Consider the following 14,600-nt stretch of genomic DNA (forward strand, 5'->3'; position numbering starts at 1 on the left):
GTTCTCAGGAAGTTCTTACCATAAACTTTTAGCAATCATTTTAATGTCAAAAGAAGGAACTAAGTTTTTGGCTTCAGAAGACTGCTGGATCATCTCCATAAAGTGCTATAATTCAGTAAACACCCTATTGTGTATAATAATAGTAACACACAATTACTCATTGGCATGTTAGTAGCTTGTTACAACACTGTTCCTTCAATCAGGAACTCAGATCAGCAGAACAGTTACTGTTACATACTACTTTATATGAACAAACCTACCCTTGTACAACAGACTGTACAAATAACAGCATGAAAGACTGCTGGTCTATTTAATGTCTTACATTTCAACAACAACAAAATTATCACTCTTCTTTGACAGGCCGTATCACTTTCACACCCTCAAATAAAGAACTAGAACCAGAAATTCAATCACCGAGACAAGCACTCTAAGTAATGTTAGTGAGCAGTTACTGCCCTACACGCTAATCAAAACATCCTTGCTTTTGTCACTTTGCCTGAAAAGTTTAACATTAGAATAATGAAGCTTCTTGTATTTAGCCATTATGTTTGAATGGATTTGTTACTGTTTTGCTATAAACAACACTAAAATAGTTTGCTGAAGCTTCAAAAGAGAAACAAAACCACATTAACTGACTCTATATGACTAAAACTCATAATAACAACATAGAAACAAACAAACAAACAAAGCAATGTTTACGTACCTTTAGAAAGCAATTTTCTGAATTTCTGAGTTGCTGTGAGTTGCTGATCAGGATCATCTGAGAAAATCATCTGCACCATATCTACTGTAATAACTTCTTCCTAGAAATGAAAGGAGGACTCCTTAGGCCTAGTACTAAACACATGAACAGCTAATATTCTAAATGTATTCTAGAGTAATTACCTCTGGAATAGGTACAGTAGAACTGACATCAGGATCCTGAATTGGACTTTCTACCATGGATTCTTCATTTCCCGGGAGAGAAACATTTCGACGTTTAAACAACTAAACAAAGAAAAAAATGTTGAGAATGTATCATAACTTAGCATAGAAAGGGTACTGATGACATACTTAAAAAAATGTATTCACCAATACTAGTCAGTGTTTCAACTACTCACCTTCCTACTCATCCATTCAAATGGATAAGTACAGTAAAGTTTGAAGAACATAAAGGAGAAAAACTACTACACATAAACAGCACTGTAACCCTTCAGGGAAACCCTCAGAAACTAAAGTTCTTTTTTAATTAGAAAAGATCTATAAATGTCTCAAATGTAAGAAGAAGAACCATAGAATATCCCAAGTTGGAAGGGACCCACAAGGATCATCGAGTCCAACTCCTGGTGGACACAGGTCTACCCCAAAACTCAGACCATATGACTAAGAGCATAGTCCAAATGCTTCTTTAACTCCGACAGGCAAGATACAGGTCTTCCATTGTTTTATCCCTCATAAATCAGCATTTATACTTACGCAGAAAACAGTATTCCAAAAGCTACTTAGTTCATAGGCTGAAATCATCATCATAGAGCCAAAGTCTGTGTTTCATCACACTGCATTCCCCATTTAACAGAAAGTCTAAAAATCTATGTACCTATGTACCTACACCTAGTATACAGTTCTAGAAAAAATAAAACAAACACTTTTAATATAGTTGGAGGAAAACATAGTGTAGTTTCAAGGTGAACCTTCGCATTATGTAACCTTAAATGTTTTCTGTGTCCAAAAATCACTTTGGCTTCATGAACTGACTATGTTTAAAATACATACCTGCACTGTAGTATTTAACAGGCTATACTTAATGAATGCCTCATCATTTTCTGGCATGCAAACATAGCATTCATTACCCTGTTTTCTTCCAGAAACCTGTTTACTATTTTGTTTAATCTTGAATCCACTACTACACTTATAGTCTATAATAATCAACAATTCTAAGAATACGATGTTGGTATCCTTAAAAATAAACGTGAGAATCTCAGTCCATCGAGTGTCTCAGATTTCACCTCTAGGCATAATAATGAAACCTCCTAAGTTCTGAAGAACATTTTGTCCTCAAAGTTGTCTACAGATACCTACATTTCAGCTGTCACATACACCCAAAATTGAATAAGCAGCTCCACATTTACATCTAGCCATACAAACAGGAACCTAAAAGCATTATCTCCCTCATTCAACACATTTCTGGACTGGGCACTAACCTAGGCAATAAACAACTGCAGAATCCTGGACACAAACAAGTTTTAATTACATTTAAACCCACAAATGGAAGAAGAAACAATATTCCTCTTTTAGAAGACCAGCTGTTCGTTCTAACATTCAGCAATGACAAGCAAGATCTTGCTTGAAACATATAAACTTTTTTTTGTTTAGGAACATAGCCTATCTACAATTTATAACTTTTACTGGAACAAAACAGTCTCATTTTCCTGCATAAACTTGTTTCCAACAGCGCAAAAACTGCTGACAACACTAGTCTAATGATTAAGATTAAAGTATTCTCACTGTTAGAAAAGCCAGCATGGGAAACAACCCCTTTATATATATATATACACATATATATATATACACACACACACATTAAATTTAACTATGGAGTATTTATTACAAAATACACAAAACTTTCACCAGAAACTGCAATTCAGATGAATTCATTCACAGGTAAATACTCCAGTAGGATACGACTTCCTTCTCTCACCTTTCTGACCCAACTACTATGAATTCTTTTTCCATGCAGTAGCACCACTCTCCCAGGAGAAAGGAAAGCATTCCCACCTCAGAGGAGACTACAGATGAGTGCCTGGGACACTCTAGGTGGTGGGAGACAAGAGTCTGCCACTTTAGTCCAAGCAGAAAAACAAACTGTATTCCTTACTTTCCAGGCAACGAACTACTAAACATTTCAGAAAAGTAGCTACCACCAACCATGACATTATACAATGCTCCATGTACTCAGATCACTAACAATTCACTTCAGACAACTGCAAATATAAAAAAAAAAAAAAGAGTCCAGAGACCGCTATTTGTTGGCCACTTTGCCAGGCTACTGCATAAAAGCTCTTGAGCAACCTGAAGTACAGATTCAAAGATGAAAGCTCCTCTCACCCCTAGTTAGAGTCTGCACCTTTGGTCCAAACTCTACAAGAGAATGCAGATTTTCTGATCCTTATTAGATATAAGGGTATCTTTCAGCCCGGTCCTGCATGTTTAAACCTAGACTAGAGATTAAATTTAAGACACAGGTATCTCCTTGTATGCCCTTATGACTTAAAAGGGCCTCTGCTCACTGTTTTTGCTTCATGATCTTACTGATATGTGCCTGGTGCTCCCCAAAACTGCACAGAAAACAGACATTTAACCTGGTGCTCTGGATTCTGCTTCACAGGAGGCAGGCATCTAGTCAAGTCCTTTCACATACGTGAACTTAACTTCACAAGCACTTAACAGTCAACAGCTCATCAAGGTGCTTACTTGTTCTTCCCTTTTCTGTTTCCGAAGCTGGATTCCTTCCTCTTCTCTTCGTCTACGCATTTCTTGAGGATTAAGTGCATTATTCTTGTAGCTTTTCATTCTGAAGTTATCCTTCCCCGGGCTTGACATGTTGTCTATTAAAAAGAAAGAATTACTTCAAAAGGACAAACCTTGAAAAGCAAATCTGCTGTCTCCTGTGCTAAAAATGTATCTAAAGCAACACCTATATGTACACCTGTAGCTGTTGGCAATATCCAGATCATCAACAAAAATCTCCAAGAGAGAAATCAGGGAAAAATCTTTGCCTAAACAGTCTCTAAACTGCAGATTAAATTGCAGGTCATCTCAGCAATCAGACGCTTCATTAAAGGGCATAAACTACTGCAAGATGAAGTTACTGATCTTTTGAGCAAACTGAGACAATAAAAGCAAAAATACTATGTTGCTAAGTTTTGACCTAAGTTTGAAGGAACCATTGTCTTCCACTGTCAGCGAGTACAAGAACTTGCTTTCCCCTCTCAGAAAGTAGACAGCAAGTGTATTCAAAAATAAGGACAAATCCTAGAAGAAAACCAGCAGTAATTACTGTTTCATTTAACATCCCACTGCACTGCTTCTTTTTTTTTAAATGCCAATTGCACAAACACAAAGCAGTATCTAAAGGTTATGCTAAGTCTCCTTTTAACCTGTATACAGAAAAAAACTCTACAGAAAAAAGGGGGGGGGCGTGTCAGTAGCACCCAGATAGGCATACCCTTTTCAATTTTAAGTGAAAAAAAAATATTGACTTATTTTAATTAACAGCTCTTTTGATGTATAAAGAGGATTGGAATCTGCCCATCATTTCAGACATATCAGTTGTGGAAAGATAAAAGCAACACAACATGATTCTGTCACTGAGATGATCAAACTGACTGAAAAAAGGTTGTTAATAGCCTAGTGCTAATTTTCAAAGCTAGAACTGTAGCCTTCATCTGAGAAATAATTGTCAAAAATATGATTCAAGACTCCAAGCAAACTCACTCTTATGAAATTCTTTCACAACAAGAAAACATGCATAAGTATATCTTAATTACACTTCTAGAGCTGTGCCACATGTCTCTGTCAACTTCCACGACGAGATTTGTTTTTTTATCTTTAATAGCAGCAGTAACAAGGACTGCTGAGTAATAAACACAGGCTGCAGGAGGAGAACAGACCACAGACCTCGACGGACATCAACGTGACACCTGAGGACTCGGCAGCCTGCTTCACCCAAACAAGAAGCCCGGCAAACTGCTGATGGCTCTGGACCACTATGCTAAGCAAGACGCTGTTTAAAATAATTTTATTGTAATTGTTGTGCAACTTTTGTGTTACAAATTCAGCAAGAAAAGCATTTTTCCAGCAACTCTACTGGCTTTGAATATCAGAACCTTCTTACGTATTCACACCTTGCTGATTTGGTTGGGCTGGTAAACCTGTCAGGCCAAGCAACGAACCAAACAAGAGAGGAACGTATCAAAAGCAACCCAATGTAGTTCAGCAGCTCCGTAAGGGTTACAAAAGCACAACTACGAGGCAGCTTCCACCAAAACTGCGCTCAGCAAGGAAAAGCTGGTGATGTTACGGCTTCGCCCCTATGCTCCACGAGGATTTGAGCAGAGGAACTAGAAGGACGGACAGACAGACAGGCGGCCCTTGATTTACTCTGGTTTCAGGAGCACCGCTCCGAGGAGGAAGCCTGCGCCTGTGCTCCGCGGAACTGCGCCTCACTCAGCGCGGGACCCCCTGCGGCCGCACCCCGCGCCTCGCCCACCTGTTGTGCGCGGCCAGCACCGCCCCGTCACCGGCCCTTCCCTCCCGGCCGAGCCCAGGCTCACTCAGCCCCGCTGCCCTCTCCCCTCCCGGCGCTGCCGCCCCCCTTCGCAGCGGCCTCCGGGTCCCGCAGCGGCAGGACGCCCGCCCTGGGACGGGGGAGCACAGCGGCTGCCGAAGCCCTTCACCCCCCGTGAGGCGTGCAGGGGACCGGGGACCCCCTGACCGGGGTCACTCACCCATCGAGGCGCAGCCCCCCGGCGTCAGCCGCCGCCCCCGAGGCGAGAAACGGCGCCCGGCTCCCGGCGTAAGATGGCGGCCGCCGCCCCGCCGCTCGCCGCCCCGCCCGGGGGCGGGCCCCGCCGCTCCCAGCAGGCTCTGCGCGGCGGCGGCGGCGGCGGGAGGAGGGGGAGGAGGCGGCACCGGGCTCGGCCGCCCCGGTGGGGAACGGCGGCCCCCGGCTGGGCGGGAGGCTGTGAGGCGGCGGCCGCCATGTTGGTGTGCGACGGGTGCGGGCGGGCGCTGCCCTGCGAGGCGGCGCGGCGGCACCCCCGCTGCCCGCCCTGCCAGGGGCTCCGGCGGCACGCGGCGGCGGCCCGGCCTGAGGCGGCGGGGAAGGAGCCGGGAGCGCACGGGTGGAGGCTGCTGGGCGCCCCCGGTGCGGGTGAGCGGTGGTGGGGGCTGAGGGGGTCCCGGAGAGGGAGGTGGTTGGGGAAGGGCATGGGGTGGGGGCCGTGGGGTCGTGGGGGTTGGGCATCGCCCCTGAAAGCGGCTGGGTGCTGGGGCACCTACAGCTCTTGTCAGGGGAAAGCAGCTTTCAGCTTAAGGTTGAGATTTTGGAAAGATCCAGCACTGAAATATTCAGGAATACCAGACGTTGACTGGGAGACTGCAAGGGTGTTGTTGAGGATAAAGTCAGCACGGGGAAAATCTGTTATATATGTTATTTAACGCTGTATTTTACTTTAAGCATTGTTAAATTTTTTTTCGGGCCTGCAGTCCAAAGGTGCTGTAACTGTCTGAGAAACTTGGTGATGACATCTCAGCTCCTGGGTAATTCCCTTCAAAGTATGCCATTCCTCTTGTAACAAGCTATGCTGACAGGACAAGCGTGGTTTTAAGGATGCAAAATGTGACAGCATAACCAAACACACAGTATATTCTGCCTTAAAAAAAAAAAATCTTAGCATTAAGAAATATATTATTATATTATTATTACTATATATTATTCCTGTTGGTGTAAATAATGCAGACTTTGAATAAATTAGTTGCCTACATACTAATTTCTCTTTTCAAAATATCTGTATTAAGGGTGTGGTTTTTTTTTTTGTTTGTTTGTTTTTTTATAAATGTACATAATGTATTTGTATAGGTTCCTGAAACGCTTGTAGTGTTACGCAAAATGTTACAGGTGAACTCAGGTTATTATAATATCAAATTCCCTTCCAGCCAGTCACGAGCTTTTAGCTTAGGCAAATGCTTTCCAGAACCAGTTAACATAAGCATATTACATCCTGTGTTTTGTGAACTTAAGTGGAAGTGAATCTTGGTGACTCAAAAAGAGAGCACTGAAGATGAAGTTGGCTTTGTCTCAGTGCTGACCAGTGACAGACAGGATGGCAGGCTGCGGGTGAAATACAGGAAATACCATTTAAACTCAGTAACACTTTTTACTGTGAGAGTGGTCAATCACTGGAATAAGTTGTCCAACAACGTTGAGACGTTTCTGTCATTGAAGTTATTTGAAAAGTGACTGGAAAAGGCCCTGAGTACCTGAACCTGTTTGACTTGACCCTGATTTGAGGGACTAAATGATCTCCAGAAGTTCTTCTGAACATTAACTGTTCTATGGTATTCTTCAATAATAAAACTAAAACTGCAGAAGGAATATTTATTTGAGGAAACCTAGGAAGATTAACAAAGAATTAAAGCATTATTTTTTTATTCTGACCGCCAACTACTGCGTTATCATACAAACATTAAATTTTTGTAAGCAAGTATTCTTCCATCAGCAGCACAGATCTTTTTATTAAAGATTTGACAGTTGTAACTTCTTAGTGAAAATATTATAAAGACTGTGGTAAGTTAAATGGAATAAAACTTGATTAATAGAAGGAAAGTATGTTTTCAGACTTGCCAGGAGTTGCTAAATGGTTAAGAATAATAGCTGTTTAGCATATGCTGCCTTTCTATGAGGAATATCAATGGCAACATAAAATTTGTTACTGTATGTTTATTTTAGACCATATATATCAATTAGGGGGTGATTCTCTCCCAAAAAGAAAACCACGCAAAACCAGGAATTGCATTAAGCAAGAAACTGCATTTGTTTTTTAGACACTGGAAATGGTGAACAGCTATACGAATGTCCCATATGCAGTCTTACCTGTACAAACCTTCAGTTTCTTGAAGAACACGTGGATTTACACCTAGAGGAACATAGCTTTTCAGAAGGTATGTGAAAGGTTACAAGCTTGATAATCTTTGAAAGCATTTACAGCGTTTGCATGCTGCAGTATAGAATCTCATACAAAATGTAGGCTAACCATTTCTTAAAAAGGGAATGGAATATATCCATAATGAAATTTATACTAAGTATTATTGCTTGCCCAGGTGCTCTACACATGCAGAAAAATATGTCTATCCATGCTTGTTAAGTAAATTCACTAAGTGTTAGACAAAACTAAAACTTAGGGTGGAAAATGTGTAAAAGATAGCTGTATTATATATATTTTCCTAGCTCTGTAGGAGGATTATGTACATATTGCCCAGAGAAGTTGTGGATGCCCCATCCCTGGAAAGTGTTCAAGGCCTGGTTGGATGGGGCTTTGGGCAACCTGGTCTGGTGGGAGACATCCCTGCCCATGGCAGGGGGGTTGGAATTAGGTGGTCTTTAAGGTCCCTTCCGACCCAAACCATTCTGCGATCCTATGATACAGGGTTTAGAGTGGCAAATACCCATGTAAAGAGTTTAAAATCTATACCTTTTGAAAACGTCTTTTTTCTCAATTCTTTACTCCAAATGTTCATGCTGATTCAATAGTCATAGTGATAAGGTAAAGGAATCAAAATAAGTTTGCCTTATTCGCATGGCTAATAATAACCTAGAGATTCCTTATCCAGTCCTCTGAACCTGTTTCTTTTTGTCACTGCGTTATGAGGATGCTGACAGTGATCCTAGAAGCTAATAGGTCTGTGATATTCAAGAAACTAGGATTTCTTGCTAATAATTAACTGAAACATAGTAAACAAAAGAGGTTTTCCTAATAGTAGAGGTATTACTTGGACTATTTGCCAAGCAACAGCTCCCGTGACTCTGCATAAATTTTGTGGAAGTCAGGAGTCTGAGTCGTAGTAGACTGAATGCTGTCAGTCCTGTTTGGTACTCCTTCTAATAGCTCAGTACACTGTGGGATCCCTCTCTGAAAAGTAGTGCCTAGTTGGCCTTGTTTATATCTGCTTAGAAAAGAATCTTTGGATAAATGATCCATCAAAGCATTGTTAACTTCCCGATCAAGTCCTCTGTTCTTGGATTGCTACTCCTGAATAGGTGGAAATATGAAAGATCTAGAACTGGCTCAACAGCTCCAAAATGAAGAAGATAAAAAGCAGAGACTGGAGGAAGAGAAGCGAGAGAAGGAAGAATTTAAAAAGCTACAGGTACCGTAACATTTCTAAATGGCAAAATTTTGAAGAGGTGTGCCCTTAGAAGCTGATCATATTGAATCTGTTATGTTTTGTTTCCTGGATTAAATGAAAATAAGAATGGCATTACTAGGTCACACCTGTGCAGTCAGGCAGGCTGTGCTGAAGTGTTGGTGCAGGAGAGGCTTGCAGGCAAATGCAAATTCTCAGCAACCCTGATCTTGGAACTGGTGTGGGGCATGCCTACCTCGAGCTCCTTGACTGTACTGCTACCCTGGGGCAGGCGCTACCTGCGTGTGCTGCACTGCTCTCACCAGGCACCCTGCCACCCCATACTGCACCCCACCCAGCTCTAGTGCTCTGCCCTTCAGCACAGCCTGGAGTATATTACCTGGCAGAATACCTGAGGCCTTGAGCATCCTGACTGTCCTCTTTCTGGACACCGTCATTTGCTTCAGTGACTACCCCACCACAAGCTTCCCTCTGTCTCCTACCTGACAGCACTGATAGCATTGGTTTCTGCACTTGCTACCTCCTGGTAATTGACTGCCTCTGCCAATGGCTGTCAGCTCAAGGGGGAGCAGAGAGATGTGCCTGCTCTTCCAGGTATGGCTGTCCTAATTCTGCATTTCTGTTCAGGAGTGAAGCTTGGCCTTCAGCTCCAAGAGGTCGTAAATCTGAAGATTTTATGTCTCACTGTTCACTATTTTTCATTGTTACTGATTGTGCATGCAGCCTCTTACATCATTAAACGTGAATTTTTAAAATGTGATTTTAATCATGCACATTCTATCCCTAACAGAGACAGTATGGCTTGGATAGTTCTGGAGGCTACAAACAGCAATTCCTAAAGAACATGGAAAGGGAAGTTGACAGAGGAAGGATGCAGCCTTTTGAATATCACAAGAGAAAAGCTGACATGATGGAAAGTTTGGCTGTTGGTATAGATGATGGGAAAACAAAAACCTCGGGTACGAATGCATTTCAGCAACTAAGCATATAGCTTTTAGTCATAGCTTTTGATGACCAAAGCAGTTTTTAACGAAGTATTTCATTACTTAGGATTAGAATTAGGATGCAAATAATATTAATCTGTGACAACTTTGTTTAATAATTAAATTTAAGTTTGAAATATTTTTAATCCTTTATCGAACCTGAAGACTTGTGGAACCTTGGAAGCAAGTTAAGAGCCCAAATGCAGTATGTATCAGAAGCTGAAAATCTCTACTGCATGAGGGTTGTCTTTGGGAATATGCTTGCTTACTACTTTAGTACCTTTTGCTTCCTAACCTAGTTCAGCTGTTAAAATTCATAGCCGCTTTTTATATTGTGTTTCAGTTAGTTGTAATCTGTTTCCAGCAAACTAATTTTTTTACAGATAAACTTTATATTTGTTCTTCTAGGAGTAATTGAAGCATTGTGCAAGTACTATCAGAACGAAAACAAAGATGTGAGACGTGTTTGGCTTTCAGCAGGAGTAGATCACTTCCACTCATCTTTGGGTGACAAAGGCTGGGGTTGTGGTTACAGGAATTTCCAAATGCTCCTTTCCTCACTGCTGCAAAACAGCTTCTATGATGACTGCTTGAGAGGTATTAATCAAAATCCTGCCTACCTGTTTTGCACGTCTTCAATGACAACCTGTTGATCCATGTTTTCCTTTTTCATTTTTACAGCGAGGCTTACTAGTGTCAATGATACCCATTAAATGTTTCCTATAACACTAGACCATACTGTGAAAAGAGTCAAAGGCATGACTATTGGCAAGGCATTATGTGGCTGAAGCTTAACCTTTGGGTTTTTTTGGGGTGTATCTTTGTAACGTCAATTAGCTCTTATAAAAGAGGCTGGATGGTTTTGATAGACTATTTCAGTAACTGTTGCTACAGTTCAAAAGCTTTTCTGTTTCAGACACTGCACTAATTCCTAGTATACCGAAGATTCAGTCCATGATTGAAGATGCCTGGAAAGAAGGCTTTGATCCTCATGGGGCATCTCACTTCAACAACCGATTACGTGGTTCCAAGGCGTGGATAGGAGCATGTGAAATTTATTCACTGTTAACCAGTCTCAGGATAAAGTAAGTATTACTTTTTCTGATGTTGTTTTTAAGTGATAATTAAGCATGTGTCTTTTAAGGGTCAGAATTAAGGTAAGAAGTAAACTATTAAGCAGAAGCCATCGTAGTGGCTTTATATTTAAACTGCCTATAAGTAGGTAAGATTTAGTGCAGTGTGAAGTTGTGTAACTACTTATGCAGATACATAAATTGAGTAACTGTTTTGGTCATTGAGACTTGGTGAGGAATTGTGCCCCACAGGCATAAAATCAGATATTGATTAAAAGCTTACTTTCGCTCCAAGTTTAGTCTCAAGAAGAATCTGAATTTCAGCTGGTCACTTTGCGTGTTTAGAGTTCTTAATTTGGCTCTGTGCTGTAATTCTACAAAAATCAAATGTTTTAATTCTGGCAAACTCCATAAGCTCATTAGGCAAACAGAGTAGAGTATTTCTTTGCCACAGAGGAAATACTGTGGTCTTGAACAGTACATACTGCGTTGCTTTGTACTTATGTATCTTCTATGCCTTTATTTAATTAAAAAAAAAAAATAGTGACAATGACCACTTGATACCTGCAATTTCTGTTGTTCACAAAACATTCTTGGTGCAGGAGAAAGGGACTGAAGTGAAAAAAAGAGACTGAAGTGTTAAAACAAAAACAACAAAAAAACAACCTGCTTCAAATTTATGTTGCTTTTATTTTAAATGTTTTATAGGTGTCAAATTATTGACTTTCACAAACCGACTGGTCCCATGGGTACACACCCTCGTTTGTTTGAGTGGGTTTTGCGTTACTATTCTACAGATAATGAAGGTGGTACAAAGGTAGTGTGTACTTCCAGACCGCCTATCTACTTGCAGCATCAAGGTCAGCATCACAATATGCTGGTTTCTTACGATTCTCTCTCTTCATCTATATGTGCTGCAATTCAGAGCAGCGTCATACGTTCCTTCTTCATTCAGTTGAAGGCCTAGCTTTATTTACTGTTAAACTTCTAGTAAGTAAATGTAACATTAAAAAGCTTCTATTTTTACTGATGGAAAAGCTGGGTTTGAGCAGGATCTTAGCATTTTGACGTCTGCTCTATACTTATAATTACCTTATTAAATTTCAAGTAATATGTTCCTTGATTTGAAAATAAGTAGTATGCTACAAACAAGTAAACTGGATTTTATATGTGTCTTAAATACTGAAAATCTGTTTTGAAATTAGGTCACAGTCGTACTGTTGTTGGAATAGAAGAGAAGAAAAATAAAACCTTATGTTTACTACTGTTTGACCCGGGATGTCCTTCTCAAGAAATGCAGAAACTCTTGAAACAAAGCACCGATGGTACTGGTCTCAAACTACTTCGGAGATTTGTGGGTGGCTTAAAAGAAAAGCAGTACCAGATAGTTGCTGTAGATGGCATCCTCACATTGGAAGAGAAAACTGTAAGTATTTCAGGAAATAGTTTTTGTAAGAAAATGTACAAGAATCTGCATCTCCTCTTTCAGACTCAAATGTGTGCGTGTGGTCTCATGGTGATTTTTTTCACCTATTCAGTTTCCTCATTCTTCTTCTGCACTACTTTCTGCATATTCTCCATTAATTGAGTAATCATTAGGATATCCAGAACAGAACAGTTTTGCATGTAAATGGGTGCTACCTTGATATAAGTGACAGCTTATAAATCTCTTACGAAGCTTGCAGCTGGTTGCATACGTAGATTAGGCATTTTTTTCCATTTTCTTACAGTATTCTAAATAGCTTATCATAGGCATATAAGGTACATACAGAACATTCATAGTACAAAAATACATTCAGGGTGTTTTTATTTCAACTTTGTAAAGCTGTATGACATCTATCAGCATTTGATAATTGAAGAAAAAGGCACACGGATACTGAAGCCTAACCACTTAATGTCTCTTCATTTTGGGTACTAGAACTAGTACTTTTTGCTTTTAAGAGTACTTAGAATGTAAAGTATTCAACATGCAGCTCTGATTACCTTAACATGTTCAAGTTGTCAGCATTTTTTATAAATCCTGTCCAGATGATTCACATTGGGCATTATAAGTTCTTTGGACCTTAAAGTTCTTTCAGCTGAATGTCGGATGTAATTTTTTCTTAAGTTTTCACTTTCCTGCATTAACAAATTGATTTGCTGGAGGCATGTTTTGACTCTGTGGTGTCTTATGAGTGCTATTCAGCATCTTCAAACTTCAGGACAGACTTTTTGTGTATAAATTATGAAATAACTGTTGTCTGAGTCACCTGCTGAAGTGTCTTTAACAGCTGTATATTGAAATGAGACATTATCTAAGTGCTTCCTGTCCCTGAACGCGTCAGAAATAGCAGCAAAACACATGCTGTCTCTTACCTTTGCTGGCAAAAGCATTAGAATTCAGGTCACCGTAATTAAGGAAGTGTGTCTTGTAGGGTTGGGGGGGGGTTCTTCTTTCCAAAGGTTTGATTTAAATTTTAAAATTGCAATTGTTTTGAGTTTTATCTAGAAAGATCACATTTAAGATGAAATATAACCCCTTATACTTTAGTAAGCTTTTCAAATTAATGGTTTAAAATGGTGTAATAGTTCATTAAACTGTTCTCTCTCCTTTCTCACTCCCCTACCCACACTTTTTTTTAGGCTCGCTGCCATGCTTCTTGGGTCTTAACATCAGAGAAGATTCCTTAAAGGATGCCTTTACTACCTCCTTCTGGAATCTGTTGGGTGTGAAACATTAAACGGATGGACTGTGACCCTAACTTAACATTTTCTAGACTTAAATTATGCCTTGAACTAAGTTTCACGGGCCCTGGAAAAGCACAACACTGGCGTTAACCTGTAGTTTTGATCTTCAGTCAAAACGCTTCTGTCCAGATGAATCTGTAACTCTTCAGTTTTAGTTCTTACCTTAGTAGAAAATTGGGTATTTTCTTAGTTGCTTAAATTGCAAATTAATACCCACTTTCCTGTACCAAACTATTTACCATAGTTAACTGTCAATAAGTAGTGGGTAAACATACTGTGAAACTACTTTTTTTTGGAGTGCCTGTTGAAATTTACCTCTGTAAATATATTTATACCACCTCTCTGGCTAATGCTCCATCTCTTATAAAATTTGATCAAATATCACATCTTCTGCAACGTCTCCTGCAACTACTTGCAAAGTACAGAGACAGTTCAGTGATTTCACATAGCATGGTTTGTTCCACCAGGGATTAATTTGCTACTGCACTTCTTTTTAATTAGCTGGCTTCTCTACATGCGCCACCTGTAAACACAAATGTGCTTATGAGGTGGGTCAGTATTAGTGTGGGGCATGAGATCGAAGACAGTGGCGTCCAAAGGGTGGTGTGTGTTCCAGGGGTGTGCGCAAGACAAACCGCGGGGGTGTGGAAAGAAAATATTTTTTGTACTGTGAATAAATGAAATATTTATTTTTAAAAAACTGTGTTTATTTTGTCCTTTTTTGGTTTTAATTTCTATTTATGTTTTCTGATTTGTAGCTCAAAGGGGGCTCTGAGACATGACTGTTGGGCAGGAGCTCCATTATACCGGCTTAGTTCCATTTAAGACAACGGAGCCATTTGCTGAAACAGGCTCCTTGGGCCTTCGAGGCACCATACTGTGTCTAAGATATTGCTCTGACTGTAAAAGTCAT

At 40.3% G+C, this 14,600-nt stretch overlaps 2 protein-coding genes across 3 annotated transcripts in view; one reads left to right on the forward strand and one right to left on the reverse strand.

Annotated features, from left to right (window-relative positions):
• The window catches only part of KPNA5 (karyopherin subunit alpha 5), a 20,634-nt gene extending 15,032 nt beyond the window's left edge, over nucleotides 1-5,602 (reverse strand). Inside the window, exons 1-4 of the mRNA XM_048065536.2 lie at nucleotides 5,487-5,602; nucleotides 3,451-3,584; nucleotides 886-987; nucleotides 704-803 (exon numbers count right to left, since the gene is read on the reverse strand). Of these exons, the coding sequence (XP_047921493.1) occupies nucleotides 704-803; nucleotides 886-987; nucleotides 3,451-3,584; nucleotides 5,487-5,490 (340 nt within the window). The 5' untranslated portion in view covers nucleotides 5,491-5,602. The remainder of the gene's footprint in view (nucleotides 1-703; nucleotides 804-885; nucleotides 988-3,450; nucleotides 3,585-5,486) is intronic.
• ZUP1 (zinc finger containing ubiquitin peptidase 1) lies at nucleotides 5,560-14,388 on the forward strand. 2 transcript variants are annotated; one of them, XM_066994386.1, is made up of 9 exons: nucleotides 5,560-5,911; nucleotides 7,585-7,701; nucleotides 8,798-8,907; nucleotides 9,695-9,863; nucleotides 10,296-10,484; nucleotides 10,804-10,972; nucleotides 11,669-11,820; nucleotides 12,166-12,386; nucleotides 13,583-14,388. In XM_066994386.1, the coding sequence occupies exons 1-9, from the start codon at nucleotides 5,560-5,562 to the stop codon at nucleotides 13,628-13,630; spliced, it is 1,527 nt and encodes a 508-aa protein (XP_066850487.1). In that variant the 3' UTR covers nucleotides 13,631-14,388. The 2 variants fall into 2 exon arrangements, with proteins under 2 accessions (XP_066850487.1, XP_066850488.1); XM_066994387.1 differs by lacking the exon at nucleotides 5,560-5,911 and adding an exon at nucleotides 6,267-6,300.
• Nucleotides 14,389-14,600: the final 212 nt, after the last annotated feature.

Source organism: Anser cygnoides, chromosome 3, assembly GCF_040182565.1.
Source record: "Anser cygnoides isolate HZ-2024a breed goose chromosome 3, Taihu_goose_T2T_genome, whole genome shotgun sequence".
In the NCBI taxonomy this organism is placed as follows: domain Eukaryota; kingdom Metazoa; phylum Chordata; class Aves; order Anseriformes; family Anatidae; genus Anser; species Anser cygnoides.

Bases quoted from the DNA above. Each gene is read 5' to 3' on its own strand.
- ZUP1 (XM_066994386.1), top strand. From the start codon at position 5,560: ATGGCGGCCGCCGCCCCGCCGCTCGCCGCCCCGCCCGGGGGCGGGCCC. The intron at 5,912-7,584 runs GTGAGCGGTGGT...TTTGTTTTTTAG, and splicing joins GCTGGGCGCCCCCGGTGCGG to ACACTGGAAATGGTGAACAG. The intron at 9,864-10,295 runs GTACGAATGCAT...TTGTTCTTCTAG, and splicing joins TGGGAAAACAAAAACCTCGG to GAGTAATTGAAGCATTGTGC.